General features: G+C 37.9%; 1 protein-coding gene across 1 annotated transcript in view; it reads left to right on the plus strand.

Annotated features, from left to right (window-relative positions):
- ADAMTS19 (ADAM metallopeptidase with thrombospondin type 1 motif 19) overlaps positions 1–21,006 on the plus strand; it is a 250,726-nt gene that overhangs the window by 198,676 nt on the left and 31,044 nt on the right. Inside the window, exon 19 of the mRNA XM_028103681.2 lies at positions 14,719–14,854. Coding sequence (XP_027959482.1) covers positions 14,719–14,854 — 136 coding nt within the window. The remainder of the gene's footprint in view (positions 1–14,718; positions 14,855–21,006) is intronic.

A 21,006-nucleotide genomic window follows, 5' to 3' on the forward strand; every position in this document is an offset into this window, starting at 1 on the left:
CATATGTCAGCAGTGTAGATTTCATTTGTGTTCTGCACTTAATAACAAATTTTCTATAGTTCTTTAGTAATAGCTTCCTCCTAAGGCTGAAAGGAAGCATTATATTAAATTTTATAAAAATATTACATATATAAAATATATGTGTATATATAACATATGCATATATAATATAAACAAACTAATTTATAACATATATAACATATATGTATATTGTATTATGTTTAACATATATATAACATGTATGTATATTATGTATATATTGTGCAATATAATATATAAATAATATAAACAAACCAGTGTATATATAATATATAATACAAGCATATATAATATGACTATATATAATATAATTATATATAAGATATATACATATGTCATATATTGTGCATGTATTATAATATATACATAATATAATATATATACATTATATATGTAATATATAATATATAATATAAATAATATATAAGCTAGAATATATATTATATAACATAAATAGTTTATGACATATATATAACATATATGTATATATAATAAAAACAAACTAGTTTATATTATACACATTATATATAATATATACACATTATATAGATAATGTATGTATACACATAATATGTATATAATATAGATAATATATATATACAATATGTGTATATATCTATACTATATACATATTATGTGTATAATATAAACTAGCATGTGCAAGAGAAGTGGAATATCAATTTTCTTCTCTAGGCAAAGAAACTGTTGATACACATAGCCTAAGTGTGCTGTGGCAAGAGTGGGCAAAGGTACACATTAGACTAACATGTGGGGGAGTGTTTGGGGGAAGAGGAAACAGAAGATATACAATATAAGTAAGTAACATAGTATCAAATTGTGGTGAATACTCTGGATAAAAATTAAGCAAGATTGAGAAATAAATATGGGTTGGGAGTTCTGAAGGGGTAGGTGTAGAATGCAGTGGTCCAAAAGGCCTCAATTAGGAGATCACACAGATTTAAAAATCTGCAGTGGGGGGCGCCTGGGTGGCTTAGTCGTTAAGCATCTGCCTTCAGCTCAGGTCATGATCCTGGGGTCCTGGATTCGAGCCCCACATCGGGCTCCCTGCTCCACGGGAAGCCTGCTTCTCCCACTCCCCCTGCTTGTGTTCCCTCTCTCGCTGTGTATCTCCCTGTCAAATAAATAAAATCTTAAAAAATAAATAAATAAAATAAAAAATAAATAAAAATCTGCAGTGAGTGTGAATGGGCACCACCTATGAGGGTATCTGGTAGGAACGAGTCCCAGGCAAAGGCTCTGAGGCAGGAGTAGAGCTGGCGAGTTCAAGGAATAGTAAAAATGCTAGGATGGCCTTCCTTTATTGAGTGACGTGAGACGCCATTGGAGGATTTGAATAAAGGAGTGACTTGTTCCGGTTTTATGTTTTTAAAAGTTATTTCTGTTTCTGAGTTGAGAGTAGATGGAATAAAAGAAAAGAGTAGAAGTAAAGAGATCAGTTAGGAAGTTACTACAGCAGTCCAAGAAAGAGATGAAAGCAGTTTGACCACAGTGGTAGCAGAGGAGGTAGGGGGAAGTGGTCAGGTTCTGTGTATTTTTGAAAGTAGAACTAATAGAATATGTTGAAAGACTAGGTGTGGAGTGTGAGAGAAAGAAAGATGGTCAGGGATTGACTGTGATGGTTTTGGCCAAGCAACTGGCAGGATGAAGTCACCATTACCTTACCTAGGAAAGCCTGTGCAACAGCAGGATTAGGGAAGAGTTTGATTTCCAACAGAAGTTTGAGATCCCTATTGGACATCTAAGTGTGATCAAGTATGATCTATAAGTCAGGTGTTCAGGAGAGAAGATCAGAGTAGAGATAGAAAATATATGGATGGGACGCCTGGGTGACTCAGAGGGTTAAGCATCTGCCTTCGACTCAGGTCATGATCTCAGGGTCCTGGGATCGAGCCCCATGTCAGGCTCTCTGCACCGTGGGGAGCCTGCCTCTCTGTTTCCCTCTATTGCTCCCCCTGCTTGTACTCTCTCGCTCTCTCTGTTGAATAAATAAATAAAATCTTTAAAAAAAAGAAAATATATGGATGATATTTTCAAACACTGAGACTAAATCAAGTCACTTAAGGAGTGAGTGACAAGAGAGAGAAACTACTAAAGGATTGAGCCTTGGGACAATTCTACCATTTAGAATTCCGAGAGAGAAGGAACCAGCAAAGCCGTTTAAAATGAGTGGTCTCCAACACAGGAGAAGAAGCAGGCAGAAGAGAATGCTTTCCTGTTAAGCAAGTGAGGAAGTATTATAAGAAGGAGGGAATGATCAACTCTATCAAAGGCTATAAAGTAAAAAATAATGTGGAATGAAAATTGACTATTACATTTAAATATATTTATTATATTTTAAAATGTGTTTATTGCATTTAAATATATATACTCTATTTTAAAATATATTTATTATATCTAAATATATTTATTATATTTTATTATATTTGAGACACAGAGGTCAATTATGACCTTGTCAAAAATAATTTTAATGAAGTTTTTGGCTCAAAAGACTAAATGCAGTGGGTTCAAAGGAAAATTGAGGGAATGAGATTATATAGGACACACTTAGCTCCTGAGGCTATTGAGTAATTACAGCAGAAGTATGTCAAGTTTAAGAAAAAATGTTATCAGTCATCCTTGCCACAGTTTCAAAGGCCATGTTTCTCCTGGGCCGCCTTTATTGCCAAGTGACATGGGATCCTCTGCCTTCCCGTCCTCTCCTGCTAATGTTCCCATAACACACCCAAAGTCCCATTCTTTAGTGATGCCAGGGGCCATTTCACTTAGGGGATTCTGCTTCACATCCTTTATCCAAATAAAAAACAAAAACACAAATAGAAACAAACACATTTGAAATGAAAATTTATATGGTTAGAATTTTCTCTTTAATGTAACTCGGACCAGAAAGACCCACCCCCATCCAATGGTGGGCTGTGGGGGAATGGAGTGATAAAAAGGTTGAGTTCTTGTTATAGCACCGAAAGGCAGTTATTAAAATCCATTTGTATTTGAAAGTCCAGACAGGAAAATGTTTGTCCAGTAAATTTTGTTTTCCTCATTTGTTTCTTGCTTCTGTAGTTGCTATCTAACTGGAGTTACATCAGAAGTAAACAGACAGGATTTATCAATCTTCACTTTGAACAAACACATTTAGGGGGTTAACATTTTTTCCCAAAAATCACATTAATTACAATGTAGAATATGTTTTGCCAGTTGCCAAAACTTAGGGAATAGAGGTTGCTGTAAATTCCTTAAGTTCCAGATCCAGAATGGCTTTTAGATATTCTTAAGCATAACTTCTTAATTATTAACATGAGAAAATTTAAATGCATAGAGATTAAGTGACTTTTCAAGGCCACATGCCCAGTGGGGGTAGAGGTCAGATTAGAATCCAGGACTCCTAAATTCAAATCTTCTCTCCTCCTCGGGTCTCATACTTCCTTCAAGAGCAGCTCAGAAGGCTTAATGTCATTTCTTTTCACAAAATAGAGCATGTCCCTTAGAGATCATATAAGTTTTGTTTGGATTCAGAGAGATGTTTTATTTAATCTGTTCAATAAGAATTTAGATATGCCCCTACTATTTTAATTTTATTTTATTATGTTGTGTTAATCACCATATATTACATCATTAGTTTTTTAATAATTTTTTATTGTTATGTTAATCACCATACATTACGTCATTACTTTTTGATGTAGTATTCCATGATTCATTTTTTGTGCATAACACCCAGTGCTCCATGCAGAATGTGCCCTCTTTAATACCCATCACCAGGCTAACCCATCCCCCCACCCCCCTCCCCTCTAGAACCCTCAGTTTGTTTTTCAGAGTCCATCGTCTCTAATGGTTCGGCTCCCCCTCTGACTTACTCCCCTTCATTCTTCCCCTCCTGCTATCTTCTTCTTCTTTTCTTTTTCTTAACATATATTGCATTATTTGTTTCAGAAGTACAGATCCGTGATTCATCAGTCTTGTACAATTCACAGTGCTCACCATAGCACATACCCTCCCCAATGTCTATCACCCAGCCACCCCATCCCTCCCACCCCCCACCACTCCAGCAACCCTCAGTTTGTTTCCTGAGATGAAGAATTCCTCATATCAGTGAGGTCATATGATACATGTCTTTCTCTGATTGACTTATTTCACTCAGCATAACACCCTCCAGTTCCATCCACGTTGTTGCAAATGGCAAGATCTCATTCCTTTTGATGGCTGCATAATATTCCATTGTGTATATATACCACTTCTTCTTTATCCATTCATCTGTCGATGGACATCTTGGCTCTTTCCACAGTTTGGCTATTGTGGACATTGCCCCAATCAAAAGACACAGGCTATCAGATTGGATTAAAAAACAAGACCCATCGATATGCTGCCTGCAAGAGACTCATTTTAGACCCAAAGACACCCCCACATTGAAAGTGAGGGGGTGGAAAACCATTTACCATGCTAATGGACACCAAAAGAAAGCTGGGGTGGCAATCCTTATATCAGACAAATTAGATTTTAAAACAAAGACTGTAATAAGAGATGAAGGACACTATATCCTACTTAAAGGGTCTATCCAACAAGAAGATCTAACAATTGTAAATATCTATGCCCCTAACGTGGGAGCAGCCAATTATATAAGGCAATTAATAACAAAAGCAAAGAAACACATTGACAACAATACAATAAGAGTGGGGGACTTTAACACCCCCCTGACTGAAAGGGACAGATCATCTAAGCAAAAGATCAACAAGGAAATAAAGACTTTAAATGAAACACTGGACCAAATGGACTTTACAGACATATTCAGAACATTCCATCCCAAAGCAACAGAATACACATTCTTCTCAAGTGCCCATGGAACATTCTCCAGAATTGATCACATCCTAGGTCACAATCAGGTCTCAACCGGTACCAAAAGATTGGGATCATTCCCTGCATATTTTTAGACCACAATGCTTTGAAACTAGAACTCAATCACAAGAGGAAAGTCGGAAAGAACTCAAATACATGGAGGCTAAAGAGCATCCTACTAAAGAATGAATGGGTCAACCAGGAAATTAAAGAAGAATTAAAAACATTCATGGAAACCAATGAAAATGGAAACAAAACTGTTCAAAATCTTTGGGATACAGCAAAGGCAGTCCTGAGAGGAAAGTATATAGCAATACAAGCCTTTCTCAAGAAATAAGAAAGGTCTCAAATACACAACCTAACCCTACACCTAAAGGAGCTGGAGAAAGAACAGCAAGTAAAGCCTAAACCCAGCAGGAGAAGAGAAATAATTAAGATCAGAGCAGAAATCAATGAACTAGAAACCAAGAGAACAGTAGAACAGATCAACGAAACTAGGAGCTGGTTCTTTGAAAGAATTAACAAGATTGATAAACCCCTGGCCAGACTGATCAAAAAGAAAAGAGAAATGACCCAAATCAACAAAATCATGAATGAAAGAGGAGCAATCACAATCAACACCAAAGAAATACAAACAATTATAAGAACATATTATGAGCAACTCTATGCCAGCAAATTAGATAACCTGGAAGAAATGGATGCATTCCTAGAGATGTATCAACTACCAAAATTGAACCAGGAAGAAATAGAAAACCTGAACAGACCTATAGCCACTAAGGAAATTGAAGCAGTCATCAAAAATCTCCCAACAAACAAAAGCCCAGGGCCAGATGGCTTCCCAGGGGAATTCTACCAGACATTTAAAGAAGAATTAATACCTATTCTCCTGAAACTGTTCCAAAAAATAGAAATGGAAGGAAAACTTCCAAACTCATTTTATGAGGCCACCATTACCTTGATCCCAAAACCAGACAAAGACCCCATCAAAAAGGAGAATTACAGACCAATATCCTTGATGAACATGGATGCAAAAATTCTCACCAAAATACTAGCCAGTAGGATCCAACAGTACATTAAAAGGATTATTCACCACGACCAAGTGGGATTTATCCCTGGGCTGCAAGGCTGGTTCAACATCCACAAATCAATCAACGTGACACAATACATTAACAAAAGAAAGAACATCATTAGTTTTTGATGTAGTGTTCCATGATTCATTGTTTGCATATAACACCCAGTGCTGCATTCAGTGCATGCCCTCTTTAATACCCATCACCAGGCTAATCCATCCCCCCACCCCCCTCCCCGTGAAACCCTCAGTTTGTTTCTCAGAGTCCATAGTCTCGCATGGTTCGTCTTCCCCTCCGATTTCCCCCCCTTCATTTTTCCCTTCCCACTATCTTCTTTTTTTTTTTTTTGACATATAATGTATTGTTTCAGAGGTACAGGTCTGTGATTCATCAGTCTTACACAATTCACAGCGCTCACCGTAGCACATACCCTCCCCAATGTCCATCACCCAGCCACCCCATCCCTCCCACCCCCCACCACTCCAGCGACCCTCTGTTTCCTGAGATGAAGAATTCCTCATATCAGTGAGGTCATGTGATACATGTCTTTCTCTGATTGACTTATTTTGTTTAGCATTATATCCTCTAGTTCCATCCACATCGTTGCAAATGGCAAGATTTCATGGGGGTTTTTTGATGGCTGCATAATATTCCATTATATATATATACCACATCTTCTTTATCCATTCATCTGTAGATGGACATCTTGGCTCTTTCCATAGTTTGGCTATTGTGGACATTGCTGCTATAAACACTGCGGTACACGTACCCCTTCGGATCCCTACATTTGTATCTTTGGGGTAAATACCCAGTACTGCAGTTGCTGGGTCATATGGTAGCTCTATTTTCAACTTTTTGAGTTGAAACCTCCATACTGTTTTCCAGAGTGGCTGCCCCAGCTTGCATTCCCACCAACAGTGTAGGAGGGTGCTCCTTTCTCCACATCCTTGCCAACATCTGTTGTTTCCTGACTTGTTAATTTTAGCCATTCTGACTGGTGTGAGATGGTATCTCATTGAGGTTTTGATTTGGATTTCCCTGATGCCGAGCGATGTTGAGCACTTCATGTGTCTGTTGGCCATTTGGATATCATCTTTGGAAAAATGTCTGTTCATGTCTTCTGCCCATTTCTTGATTGGATTATTTGTGCTTTAGGTGTTGAGTTTGATAAGTTCTTTATAGATTTTAGACACTAACCCTTTATCTGATACGTCATTTGCAAATATTTTCTCCCATTCTGTCGGTTGTCTTTTGGTTTTGTTGACTGTTTGCTTTGCTGTGTAAAAGCTTTTTATCTTGATGAAGTCCCAATAGTTCATTTTTGCCCTTGCTTCCGTTGCCTTTGGCGATGTTTCTAGGAAGAAGTTGCTGAGGCTGAGGTCGAAGAGGTTGCTGCCTGTGTTCTCCTTTAGGATTTTGATGGACTCCTGTCTCACGTTTAGGTCTTTCATCCATTTTGAGTATATTTTGTGTGTGGTGTAAGGAAATGGTCCAGTTTTGTTCTTCTGCGTTTGGCTGTCCAGTTTTCCCAACACCATTTGTTGAAGAGACTCTCTTTTTTCCGTTGGACATTCTTTCCTGCTTTGTCGAAGATGAGTTGACCATAGAGTTGAGGGTCCATTTCTGGGCTCTCTATTCTGTTCCATTGATCTATATGTCTGTTTTTGTGCCAGTATCATACTGTCTTGATGATGACAGCTTTGTCATAGAGCTGGAAGTCCAGAATTGTGATGCCGCCAGCTTTGCTTTCCTTTTTCAACATTCCTCTGGCTATTCGGGGTCTTTTCTGGTTCCATACAAATTTTAGCATTATTTGTTCCATTTCTTTGGAAAAAGTTGATGGTATTTTGATAGGGATTGCATTAAAATGTAGATTGCTCTAGGTAGCATTGACATCTTCACAATATTTGTTCTTCCAATCCATGAGCATGGAACGTTTTTCCATTTCTTTGTGTCTTCCTCAATTTCTTTCATGAGTATTTTATAGTTTTCTGAGTACAGATTCTTTGCCTCTTTAGTTAGATTTATTCCTAGGTATCTTATGGTTTTGGGTGCAATTGTAAATGGGATCGACTCCTTAATTTGTCTCTCTTCTGTCTTGTTGTTGGTGTATAGGAATGCCACTGATTTCTGTGCATTGATTTTATATCCTGCCACTTTACTGAATTCCTGTATGAGTTCTAGCAGTTTGGGGGTGGAGTCTTTTGGGTTTTCCACATAAAGTATCATATCATCTGCAAAGAGTGAGAGTTTGACTTCTTCTTTGCCGATTCGGGTGCCTTTTATTTCTTTTTGTGGTCTGATTGCTGCGGCTAGGACTTCTAGTACTATGTTGAATAGCAGTGGTGATAGCGATAGATATGTCCCTATTTTTTATTTCAAATGGGTTATTTTGTAAAATTGTCCTAATTAGAGACAACCTTTATATGATTTGCACTTGAATAGACTTTCACTCTCAAATCTGTTTCATTGTGTTTAGTGAACAGTTTTCAGTTATCTCTGACTATGTTAATAGGGTACATATTCCTTTCAGTGCCAACACATTTCTGGACTTTTGGATATTATTTTCCTTTGCAGTTCATAAATTAAGCGGATGGACAGGATTTTAAGGATCGCATCATTTCTAACTTCGTATTGTCCATTTTATAGCCAGAAAGAGCTTTGTAATCTTTCAGCATATTCATGAATTGAAGGACAGTCAGTTCAAAGCACAGAACATTGGAAACAGATTCATGCAAAATTTATCTTCAACAGCAAAGAGAAATAATAGAACTATTTTACTTCACAGGACTATATTAAGCAAGAGCAAATAAAATAACACAGAGCAATATAAAATTTCAATGTTTGACATGTTATTTTTTTGCATTCTGTTGTAAGGCATTAGATTGCCAGCAATAAGGGGGAAAAAGAAATTTTTTAAAGATACCTACTGTCGTGTAGCTAAATTTTTATTGTAATGATATTTTACATTAGAATCTCAAACTGTTTTAGAATGAAAACCTGACTTAAGGTTAATTCACTGTGCATTTTAATTATTTTTATTAATATCAGTTATTACAAGATATGAAAAGCCTTTTAGAAGGAATATTTTTAAATATCAAATGGATGTTGATGATCTCAGGAAAATTTTTCCAACAGTGTAACATCTGTACGCTTTTTGGCACCGTCTTTTCAAATTCTAATGATAGTTTTAGAACTGTTTGAAAGGCTATATATCATTTTGTATTTTAGCATTGGCCATTAAAATTAGTCCTTTTACTTTCAAACAGCTTAAAATGTATTTGGGAAATAAATGTTTACTTTGCACTGGTCTTCTCAAGCATCTAAAAACTCTTTGAAGGGATGTTTTAAGTTTATTTTGGCACCTCAGAAGTATGGTTCACCGAATAAAGTTCTCTTTTACATAAAAGACCTGTTTTAAGTGATCTTGGTTTTGAGAGGCATTCAAGATGTATCATTTCATAGTATCTGAGGGTTGTGCATTGAATTAGTGTTCCACGTATTGCATTACAGTAACTGTATTACTCTAGAATTTATTTTGAGCCGGTGGATGGATTAGTGATATAAAACCTAGAGTAAGAGCCCCCAAAATTCAATATTCCCTTTTGAAATAAATGAATAGACATGTTTTTAGGAAATCTAAATAGATACAATTTGAAGGGGAAAAAAAATAAGCCAATATTCCATGTTCTTCGCTTTAGTCCAAACCCAACCAGCTGAAGACTCTCACTCTGATATCCTTTAGACACGGCTTTCTTTGTGCATGAACAGATTCTAAGGCTCCGAGTAAAATACCCCTGTCTTTTTGCCGGCGCAGTTTATTTCCATTTTTCCATTTTAAAGACACATTGCCTGCACCATAATAAATGTTATTACCTGAAGAAAATGCACCAAAATATATTTTTTCTCTGCATTATTTCATTTCAGTAATATTTAATACAGTTTTAAATTCTACTTTCTTTAATAAGAACATTTTTATATTAATGTGAACTCTTCATAAACTCAAATTTTAGTACCTACAAAACTCATTAGCTAAAATTGCCATAGATAACGATCTCCCATAACTAGTCATTTGATTTGCAAATGACTTTTCACCATTTTAGGAAATAGTCTTAAGATGAACTTCTTAGTACAAAATGCACTTTGGCCTTGACTTACATTCTTGTATTTCACTCATCGATTTCTTTACCAATACCAAATACGCACTCACTGTTGCTGAGTAGTCCAATGATGAGTGCTTTCTGCTTTTAGAGGATTCACTGTTCATTTAGTAGGCATCAGCTAATAAAATCACTGTACAGAGTGATATGGGAAGATGTAGAAATCATTCCAGGGATATGCATAGGTGCAGAGGCACTGAGGTTTGTGAGAATGTTTATTTCTAGGGTGCAAAATATGAGGATCAAGGAGTGGGAGATACTTTGACCATTTTCTACTTTTTTATAGAGAGAAGCTAGTGCATGAAGATTCCTGAGTGTTATGCTAGCACTCGAGTTAAATTTGTCTTGAAAGTTATGGGGTCCCATTAAACTCTTTATGTGCATGGGAATGATAAGGTTAGGTTGGGTTATATATTGGGTGTTGTAAACAATACAAAATAAAAATATTTTCATTTAAAAAAGATGAAATAGTCATTTTAATATTAAGCCCAAGCCCTGAGGGAAAATTTTTATAGAAATGTCAAAAAATGGCTAAGAATTAAATGGCATGCACAATTTTGGATGTTGTTCAATTTAAAAAACAATGAATTGTGGATCACCACATCAAAAACTAATGATGAATGGCGAGTAACATAACATAATAAAAAAACAAATAAATAAATGTATGCTAAAAAAAAAAACTTACATATTTCTAAGAAGTGCTCAGGGAAAAGCCCTTTGTCCTCAGTAAAATACATTTATTTTTGGTTCACTTACTTGCTGGCCATTGTTAGTTCAATAGCAAATAAATAAATAATTTGAGAGAAAATTATAAAGACGAATGAACATATGTAGTCTCAGTCTTATAGAGGGTCACAAGTTTATTTAAAAGTTTGGAGCATCCACTAAGATAGAGAGAATTTCAATAATGTATATTGAAACACTGAACACACTCCCAAGAACAGGTTTCCATATTTATGATGCCAGTTCTAGAAATGTGATCTACATGGATAGAACATACTTTTATTAAAAATATCCATTTCATGGGGTTAAATACAGAGCCTAGAAAAAAATATCAGCTTATATCTGAGAGTGGAAAAGAAGGCACCCGATCTAATATCTAGTCTTTGTTAAGTATCTTCAGAGAACAAAGAAAGAGTCAATACATAAAAATCACGGTTCGTTTTCAGATTTTGCCCACATTCGGTAATGAGACCAATTGCATAATGGTTATGTTCTTATATTCCTAATTGTATTCAGAACATCGAAACTGATTTCCCCAATGCTGACTTAATGGGAATGAGCCAGAGGTGAAGTTAATTGCCATAAAGCAAGTAATCCACTGTCAACAGCTTGCAGCTACTCGTGGTTCAGGCAGGAAGCCAGTTACTTCATCACTTTCTGCCCGTCCCTAGGTTCCACAGTATTGGATGCATTGTTAATACTGCTATTAGATGCTAGAATGGAAATTTCCTGTGTTGGCTGGAACATAAAAATATATAAAAGAAAAAAGTCAAACAATAACATTTCCATATGGCTTTAAGATCTAGTTGTATTTTCATAGGCGTGGTGTGCCTGGAGCTGAGCAATAGATTTCTTCCCCCCAATTCTGTTGTTTTTGTTCAATGAAATTTTTAAAAAGTAGGGCCAAGCTTATCCTATCTGCCAAAACATGTAATGATGTGAGCTTCCTTGCTACACTGTGGATGGAGAAGTCCCAATTCACAATCCCATGCCTCTCTACTTCCTTAGAACACCAAGGTGATCCCTGAAATGACACAGGTAGCTCTGTCTCTTTTGATATATCAACACTTACACTTAAAGGATTTTTTTCAAGAGCTTAAAATGTGGGGCATCTGGGTGGCTCAGTCGTTGGGCGTCTGCCTTCAGCTCAGGTCATGATCCCAGGGTCCCTGGGATCGAGCCCCACATCAGGCTCCCTGCTCGGCGGAGAGCCTGCTTCTCCCTCTCTCACTCCTCCTGCTTGTGTTCCCTCTCTCGCTGTGTCTCTCTCTATCAAATAAATAAATAAAATCTTTTTAAAAAATAAAAAAAGAGCTTAATATGTTAGCTCTAGGGGAGAATAACTAAAATTATGTATTTTCTGAAAAAAGAAAAAAATGCCATATAATTAGCCCTGAGTTATTTACCTCATAACTACATATATGTTCAGCAAAAGTTCTCTGGATAATGTCTGTTAGTCATTTTTTTCGTATTGTAGTTGGCAGAAAGCCACTATTTAAATTAGTTTAGGCAACTCCATCTATAATGCAAAAGAGTGTCTTATGAATTTGAAGGCTTTAAATTAGATTTTAAAGCTAACATTTAGATTTAATGAGAGTAACCTGCATGTTAATCCTGCTTTAAAGTAGGCATCATTGTAATGTAGAAGTTGTACTCACATATGTTAGCATTATACAGAATTTGTACAATATCTATTTAGTATGAGCATCAGGTCATAAAGGAGCACCTGGAGCATAGGAAACTAGGAGGAAGTTAACCACAACCCCCTTGTCCCAATTTTTTTACACTTAGGTAACTAATTACCTTGTGAGGCCAGTTTTCTCTGTGAAAGAATGAACATAAGCCTTTTCTGCTTTTTTTGCAGTTTATTTGAAAATTGAAGTTGGTAGGTATTGAACACTTGTTATGAGTAAATCTAATGCCACACTCCCCCCTTCTTGACCTACCAGGGAATAGCGTGGGCAGCCCCAAAGCATTTACCCCAGGCGTGAAACGTTGCCTCTTCTCTACCAGATCCCATCAGCTCGCCTGACCGTGTGAGGTGCACAGGGCAGGCTTAGCGGACTTCTGAGTGGAGATGTTCATTCACGTTGCAACTGGCCATAAAGTCCTACAGTTCAGCCCACGTTCTATTTGCCAAGCTGGGAAAAGACTTTTTACCTGCCTGGCACTCTGTTGTCTGCATTGAGCTCCCCTAGAATAAGTTGCATTGCACCAGAACTGGAATTCTCCAGATGAGGCATAACTGGCCAACATTGTGCTGCCTGTACTAGGACATAAAACTGAAGATAAAACTAAATGATTTCAATAACATGATGTGCAATAATCATAGATATAACTGTTAGTTACTACACACACACACATACACACACGGCAGGGGAGAGAGAGAGATGAGAGAGGTAGTCATTTTTTTGTAGACTAAAAATTGTCCTGGGACTGTGCTCAGTGTTGTTGAGAGGGAAAGGAAGGAAAGATCCTAAACCTGTACCTGTTCTTCTGCCTTCTCTTGGGCCACCCTGTTGCCTCTCCCCATCCCCCATTCAGGTCAGAGATACTCAAAAATTATTCAAAGTAGCTCTCTCTCTACATTCCTTCTTTCCTTCTTTCTTGACACCAGCCTTCCCTCTCTGTTAATTAAATGACATAGTGACCTCTCTGCCACCAGCCCAGGCGTATTTGGCATGACCAGCATGAATGCTCTGTTTCCTAATTATCACTGCATGACAGTCATCGGACCCTAACTAATGGCCTTGCATTAGAGACCCAAAAGACTTGTGATTATTTTCTTAATCCTTTATGACCCATCTGGCTTTAAAATTGTTAGTTGATTTAATTACTTCATAATGTCAATCAGTTAAATTAGATTATGAAATCTTATATAGATATTTAGACTTTTGTAGAGAAAGAGAATTAACACATGTGTAGTAGGCTCTTTAGGTGCAAGAAGAAATAATGAAAATCTTGTCAAGTAAGTGTGCTTACAGGGCCCAGATAAAAATAAATACACCACACAAGTGGTCATTTTTACGTCCTATAATCAGACTGTATCCTAACAGAGAAAGTAGAAAAGCCATTTTTCTGAAATCTGGTGAAAAATACAGGAGTCCCATGGCTTTTCTTAGAGAACGTCACAATAAACAGGGAATGAAGATTTCAAGAATTCCTCATTGCTCTAGAATACCTTCATCAGAGACAGTAAGAATAAAGTTCTGAGTTATATTTAAAACAAGCTTGCTTTCCATAACTTACTTACATAGCACTGATGGTGTACAGCCAAATGATAAAATACACATGCGTGTTTATGTGCTTTCATGAAGACATACAGGTTGTTTGCAAATTACAGCTTTCCAGCACTTAATGCTAAAAGATGGCGTAGTCCTTACTACCAAATCTTTAATTAATGTCTTGGCACCTTATGCTGCCACAATCCCTTGGGAATATAAAACTTGCTATTTCTTTTGTTTAAAGATTTATTTATTTATTTATTTGAGAGAGAGAGAGAGAGAGAGAGCATGCACACATGTGCCAGCTGGAGGAGGGGCAGAGGGAGAGGGAGAGAGAATCTCCAGCAGATTCTGTGCTGAGTGTGGAGCCTGACTTGGGGCTTGATCCCATGACCTAGATCATGACCCTGAAATCAAGAGTCAGACATTCAACCGACTGAGCCACCCAGACGCCCTGCCATATAATTTCTAATGAGGAAAAAAGTGACCATTTATCTTCCTTAAGCCTAAAGATGCATTTTTATGTAAATGATAAATCATATCTTCATCGAACTAACTTAAAATTCCTTTTGAAGTCTGAAAATTACAAACCTATACACACCTCCGAAGTCATTTACATGAAGCCCTGTGATTTCTTTATGTGTTTGCTCTTTTCAGGAGAAAGGAAGACAACAGTGTCTTGCACAAAAATCATGAACAAAAACATCAGCATTGTGGACAACAAGAAGTGCAAATACTTAAGCAAGCCTGAGCCACAGATCCGCAAGTGCCACGAGCAGCCATGCCAAACAAGGTAACCGAGTCCCACCACTTGTGAAAGCTCCATGTGGCCACTAGATTACTAACGCTTAAAACATACTCAAAATATCCACAAAATCACTTTTTCCTAAAGACAATACAAGGGAATATGTACCAAAATGTAGAGTTTTAAACAGGCAGGGTCTAGGAAAGACAGATCATTGCCTGAATGGAAAGAGTATTAAAGCAGCAAGGCTAGGATTTCCCTCAACTTTCACTGTATTCTCCGCAGTGTGAAAACAACTAAGTGGGACAGACGAGGTGTAATTAAAATTATGTGGTCATCTGTTGGTCACTTCTTCAAAAATCTGGTTACGAGTTGAATTTAGCTATTTGGTCTTGAATTCTCTGAAATGATGTGTTAGAACTTGCCAAGGATGATATAAACCAAAGCAGGACTGGCCAGGACCCAGTCCCTCACAGGACACCGGGGACAGTGTGGTCCTCCTGGTTCCCCAGGCTGCCTCCTCACTTCCTCTCCCAGAGCTCCCCCAGTCTGACTGCCCGATTCCTGACCTCTGCTCGCTGGATCCCTGCGCTGGGTCCTAGGTACCGAACAGTCAGCTGTTTTGGTCTCCTGTGACTTCCCCAGTGAGGATGAGGCAACAAAGTCGGCAAAAAACTCTTTGAGTAGGAGATAAGACAGTGATGCTGAGCAGCTGAAAGTGGTGTAGAAAGAAGACTATGCCTTAATAACCTGCAGAGATGAGGAACCCAAGACTAATTTGGGAGAGAGCTAGCAGCAAGGCTGTTTGGAGCAGTTCCCATTATAGGGCTCCTTGAAAATCCATGTGCTTTCATATAAAAATTAATGGGCTTAAATGGGACTGACCCCTGGTGTCAAAGGTCTTAAAAGCTTTCAGAGATAGAATGATAAAAAAAAGTGTGAGGCTGCAGTGATTCCTCTGGAGTACAGGGGCAGGGACATCTGTTGGGTCTTGACACTCAGATCTGTTGAGGCTCAATGAATGAGGGTGTAGTTAGTTGTGAGTTCCTAGGGAACTGCAGAGATTAATCGCCCCTCCCACTGGCTCCTGCACTATGTGAATTTACAGGTCCTGCATCTCAGATATGCAAAGAATCTGTAGCTTTGTAGTGGTCTGTAACTAATAGAATATTCTTCCCCACCCTCCACTACAGTAAGTATGGAGGGAGGAGAAACAAAGTTGCCAATTAACTATATTTAAACCTCTCTGTCTTAATCTCTTTGGGAATTAGTGTCATCCAGGTTAATGCTCAGTTCTTCTGGCTTCCCTGTTCCGCGCCGCCCCCAACCTTCCCCACCTCTGATGTAGCACTGATCCTGAGTTCCCTCTGTTTCTGGCTCATTGCCAAACTCAGTTATGAAGCCCTTCAGATCCAGCTCATGCTATGTTAATGAGAGCTTAAAAGAATTTGGAAAATCCTTTCTTCCCCTACGATGCTGAAATTTCAAGATTTGTTTTTCTGTACATTTGGTGTATTTAAGGTGACAAAAGCTGATTATCAACTTTTCCTTTCCTTGGCATTCCTGCTCTAATATTCTTGTCCTTCCCCAACCCCCAGGGAAAATTAGGTTTCTAAGGAATAAGACAGAAGAATGAGACGTAAAAGGATGTGCAAAAAGATAAAAGCACATTAATAAACTCTCAGTACCTCGCCCTCTGCTTTTCAGGGTAGCTTCGTAAGTAGAGGAACTAATTAAGCTTCTTTTCTGAGGCAATGTAGTGATCAACAGGAAAATTGACCGAGGGAATTATTGTTACCTGCAGTCGGGTCTTTGACTCCTTTCCGTTCAGTGCTGGACAGATAGAAAAGCAGAGATTTTGGCCTTTGCCCTGTCAGCTAGAGAACTTGGATCATTTTTGTTATTACCATTCCTAAGAATTATCTTTTTCTTTATCTCTTTTAATAGATATTAAAATGCTAATTTATCTTGTGTTAAATTATTTGCTAAAATATTTCAAAACAGCATTTGTTTCATATACCTTATAACTTTTCCATTTGGAGGAAAGAGCACTGGCTTTTTCTGATTTATCAGGAATTCTTGGAGGAGTTGGATTTGAGGACTAGAGCATATTTGTCACTTCCTAACTTGGTCTGTAAAGGATCAGAATGTACAATACACACCATTTGTTGTTCATTCACTGACCTCAGCTATCTTGGGGGAAAATGCCTTGCTAATGACTTGGTAAAATGAATAGTTTTAAAAGGTCACTACATTTCTGAGTGAGAAATTTTTGCAGCTGGACACTGGATATCTTTTTTGTTAGAGATTATTATCTTCCTTCTCTTGGAAAAGGAGTCAATATATTGCAAACCACCAAGAAGCAATGTCAGTGAGGTTAACCAAAATACTGAAAAGTTGGGGCACCTGGGTGGCTCAGTTGGTTAAGCAACTGCCTTTGGCTCAGGCCACGATCCTGGAGTCACTGGATCAAGTCCCGCATCGGGCTCCCTGCTCAGCAGAGAGTCTGCTTCTCTCTCTGACCCTCCTCCCTCCCACACTGTCTGTCTCTCATTCTCTCTCTCTCAAATAAATATATAAAATGTTTTAAAAAAAACATGCTGAAAAGTAAGAAATGGACATGAGCAATTATTGGGGGTCATGGTAGGAAAACTTTCGGTGACTTACTGGCATAGCATAACCTTCGTTCCAATTTCCATTTACATTTATTGAAAAGGTCACTAAATAGACTGGTGGAACCCTATGTGCCAAATATAAAATATATCAATGCACTAGTAAATAACTTTGGAAGAAGGAATCTTAAAGATAAGGAAATGGGATAATTCCAAACTAGATTAATTCTAAAATACAAAGAGCTTTATTAGAATGCGTTTTACCTTCTAATTCTTATTTTTGAGCAGCTTTCACAAGGAATGGAAAAAATGACTTTTGGGGCACCTGGATGGCTCAGTGGGTTAAATGTCCCATTCTTGGTTTCTGCTCGGGTCATGATCTCAGGGTGGTGAGATGGAGCCCCACATTGGACTCTGTGTTCAGTTCCCAGTCTGCTTGGGACTCTCTCCCTGTCCCCTCGGTGCTCCCCCTGGCTCGTGCTTGCATGCACTTGCTCTCTCTCTCTCTCTCTCTCTCTCTCTCTCTCTCTCTCAAATAAATAAATAAATAATTTTTTTTCTTTTTTTTTCTAGAAATTTTATTTATTTGACAGAGAGAGATAACGAGAGCAGAAACTCAAGCAGGGGGAGTGGGAAAGGGAGAAGCAGGCCTCCCTTCGAGCAGGCAGCCCAATGTGGGGCTCGATCCCAAGACCCTGGGATCATGACCCAAGCCAAAGGCAGACACTCAACGACTGAGACACCCAGGCACCCCATAAATAAAATATTTTTTAAAAAAGAAAAAGTAACTTTTATCATTATAGTGAGGATCTCTAAAAATGTATTTTATTTAAAAAATATGAGATTCCATGAAATTGCAAATACTTCTTTATTTTATTTTATTTTATTTTATTATGTTGTGTTAGTCACCATACAATACATCATTAGTTTTTGATGTAGTGTTCCATGATTCATTGTTTTCATATAACACCCAGTGCTCCATGCAGTACGTGCCCTCCTTAATACCCATCACCGGGCTAAACTATCCCCCCACCCCCTCCCCTCTAGAACCCTCAGTTTGTTTCTCAGAGTCCATAGTCTCTCATGGTTCATCTGTCCCTCCGATTTCCCCCCCTTCCTTTTTCCCTTCCTTCTCCTAATGTCCTCCATGCTATTCCTTATGTTCTACAAATAAGTGAAACCATATGATAATTCACTTTCTCTGCTTGACTTATTTCACTTAGCATAATCTCCTCCAGTCCCATCCATGTTGATATAAAAGTCGGGTGTTCATCCTTTCTGATGGCTGAGTCATATTCCACTGTATATATGGACCACATCTTCTTTATCCATTCATCTGTTGAAAGGCATCTCGGTTCTTTCCACAGTTGGGCTATTGTGGACATTGCTGCTGTGGACATTGGGATGCATATGACCCTTCTTTTCACTACATCTGTGTCTTTGGGGTAAATGCCCAGGAGGGCAATTGCTGGGTCATACGGTAGCTCTATTTTTAATTTTTTGAGGAACCTCCACACTCTTTTCCAAAGTGGCTGTACCAACTTGCATTCCTACCAACAGTGTAAGAGGGTTCCCCTTTCTCCACAACCTCTCCGACACTTGTTGTTTCTTGCCTTGTCAATTTTTGCCATTCTAACTGGTATAAGGTAGTATCTCAATGTGGTTTTGATTTGAATTTCCCTGATGGCTAATGATGATGAACATTTTTTCATGTGTCTGTTAGCCATTTGTATGTCTTCTTTGGAGAAGTGTCTGTTCATGTCTTCTGCCCATTTTTTGACTTGATTATTTGTTTTTTGGGGTGTTGAGTTTGAGAAGTTTTTTATAGATCTTGGAAATCAGCCCTTTGTCTGTAGTGTCATTTGCAAATATCTTCTCCCATTCTGTGGATTGCCTCTTTGTTTTGTTGGCTGTTTCCTTCGCTGTGCAGAAGGTTTTTATCTTGATGAAGTCCCAAATACTTCTCTTTTTGGTTGTGTCTTCTTGGTTCCATAATTGGAGGGAAAGGGAAAGGTACATACATGGGTTTAAATTGTGCTTATAACCTATGTATCCCCATGTAGAAAGATGAATCAGAAACTAAATAAATTTAGAAGATAAATACTTTAGGAAAAATCCACTAGGGGACTCCCAAGCAAAATGGTAGATCTGCATCATACTTGATAGACCAGCAGACAAGAACTTTGTTAGAGGCAGTACTGGAATGCAAATATTACCAGGATTTTTTTTTTTTTCCTTTTCAGAAATAGAAGCATGGAATCATTTTGAATTAAACCATTGTACAGATAAGAAAACTAGATTGCATTAGATGTGACTTTCCAAACTTTGGATCATTGCCATGAGCATCTGGGCTTAAGTAAATTTGGAAGAATTGATGCTATTTCTGTAAAACATAGATACAAATTCCAATTTGAGAAATGTTTAATGACAAGTTATTGTATGCAATGTGTTATGGATGCAAAAAAGAATAAGACATTGATCTCTGCCTTTAAAGAGTTTTCATGGAACACTACATCAAAAACTAATGATGTAATATATGATAATTGACACAACATAATAAAATTTAAAAAAAAAGAGTCTATATACTAATCAGGAAAAGAAGGGCAATTTTGTAGGGAGGATGTGAACCGTTCCACTTCCCTAGGGAATATCTAACAAATGCTGTATGAGTGCCAGAGGGCAAAGGAGAACACAATCGTTGTGGGTTGGATAGAGAAGCCCTCTTAGGAGGAAGGGACTTGGAGCTGGCTGTCAAGGATCCAGGCAGTGGATGCTCCATAAACAGGTACCATGTGGTGAAAATAGAAAGTGTTTGAGGAGCAAGCTGAGCATATGGTTTTTTTTCCAAACAAATGAGAGGTGAAACTAGAGAAATGAATAAGTATAAATTACTTATAAATATACTGTAATATATATAGTATATACTATATACTGAGTCCCTATTGTATGTCAGACAGTATAATAATAAACACTTTTCCAAAGGACAAAATGGAAACTTAACAGCTATAAGTATTGTTTCAAGAATGTGCACAGCTAGTAAGGAACCCAAAATTAAGCTCAGGACTTCTCACTGCCCTGCACTGTGCCGAAATAGGATTGTGCAGGTAGTTTGGGGTGGACTTAGATTCCCCCTATAGGGTTGACCTAATAATGGGAAATGCAGAGAAGGTCTTACTGACAAGAATCATACAAATTTCATGAATCACTTTTCTGGCACAAGCCTTGGTTCTTCCTGAAATAAATTTGGGGAGGTGTTTAAATTAGTGGTCCTTAGGCTATATCCCAACTCATTGGAAATGGAAGTGCCAGAGATATGTATCACTGCCCTGATGATTGTTTGAGAAAAGAATGTCCATCTAGGTGTTAAAATGCCTATGTATTGGCAGAATCACTGAATCAGTGAAATCCAAGAAAAAGATTTGGAGTTCTTGAGGACCTCTAAAATGAGGTCACTTCGTGTTTAGCCCTCTGGGTCCACACCTCCGGTGTCTGGGATTACATGGCAACTACATAGAAGCCAGCCTAAAGAAGTCCACGTAGCTTTATCTGGAGAATATGGCCCAGACACAGAATCTTGTTGCAGGCCAT

Source organism: Eumetopias jubatus, unplaced genomic scaffold (genome assembly GCF_037043125.1).
Source record: "Eumetopias jubatus isolate StellerSeaLion01/CBP00866 unplaced genomic scaffold, mEumJub1_p1.0 scaffold_5, whole genome shotgun sequence".
NCBI lineage: Eukaryota > Metazoa > Chordata > Mammalia > Carnivora > Otariidae > Eumetopias > Eumetopias jubatus.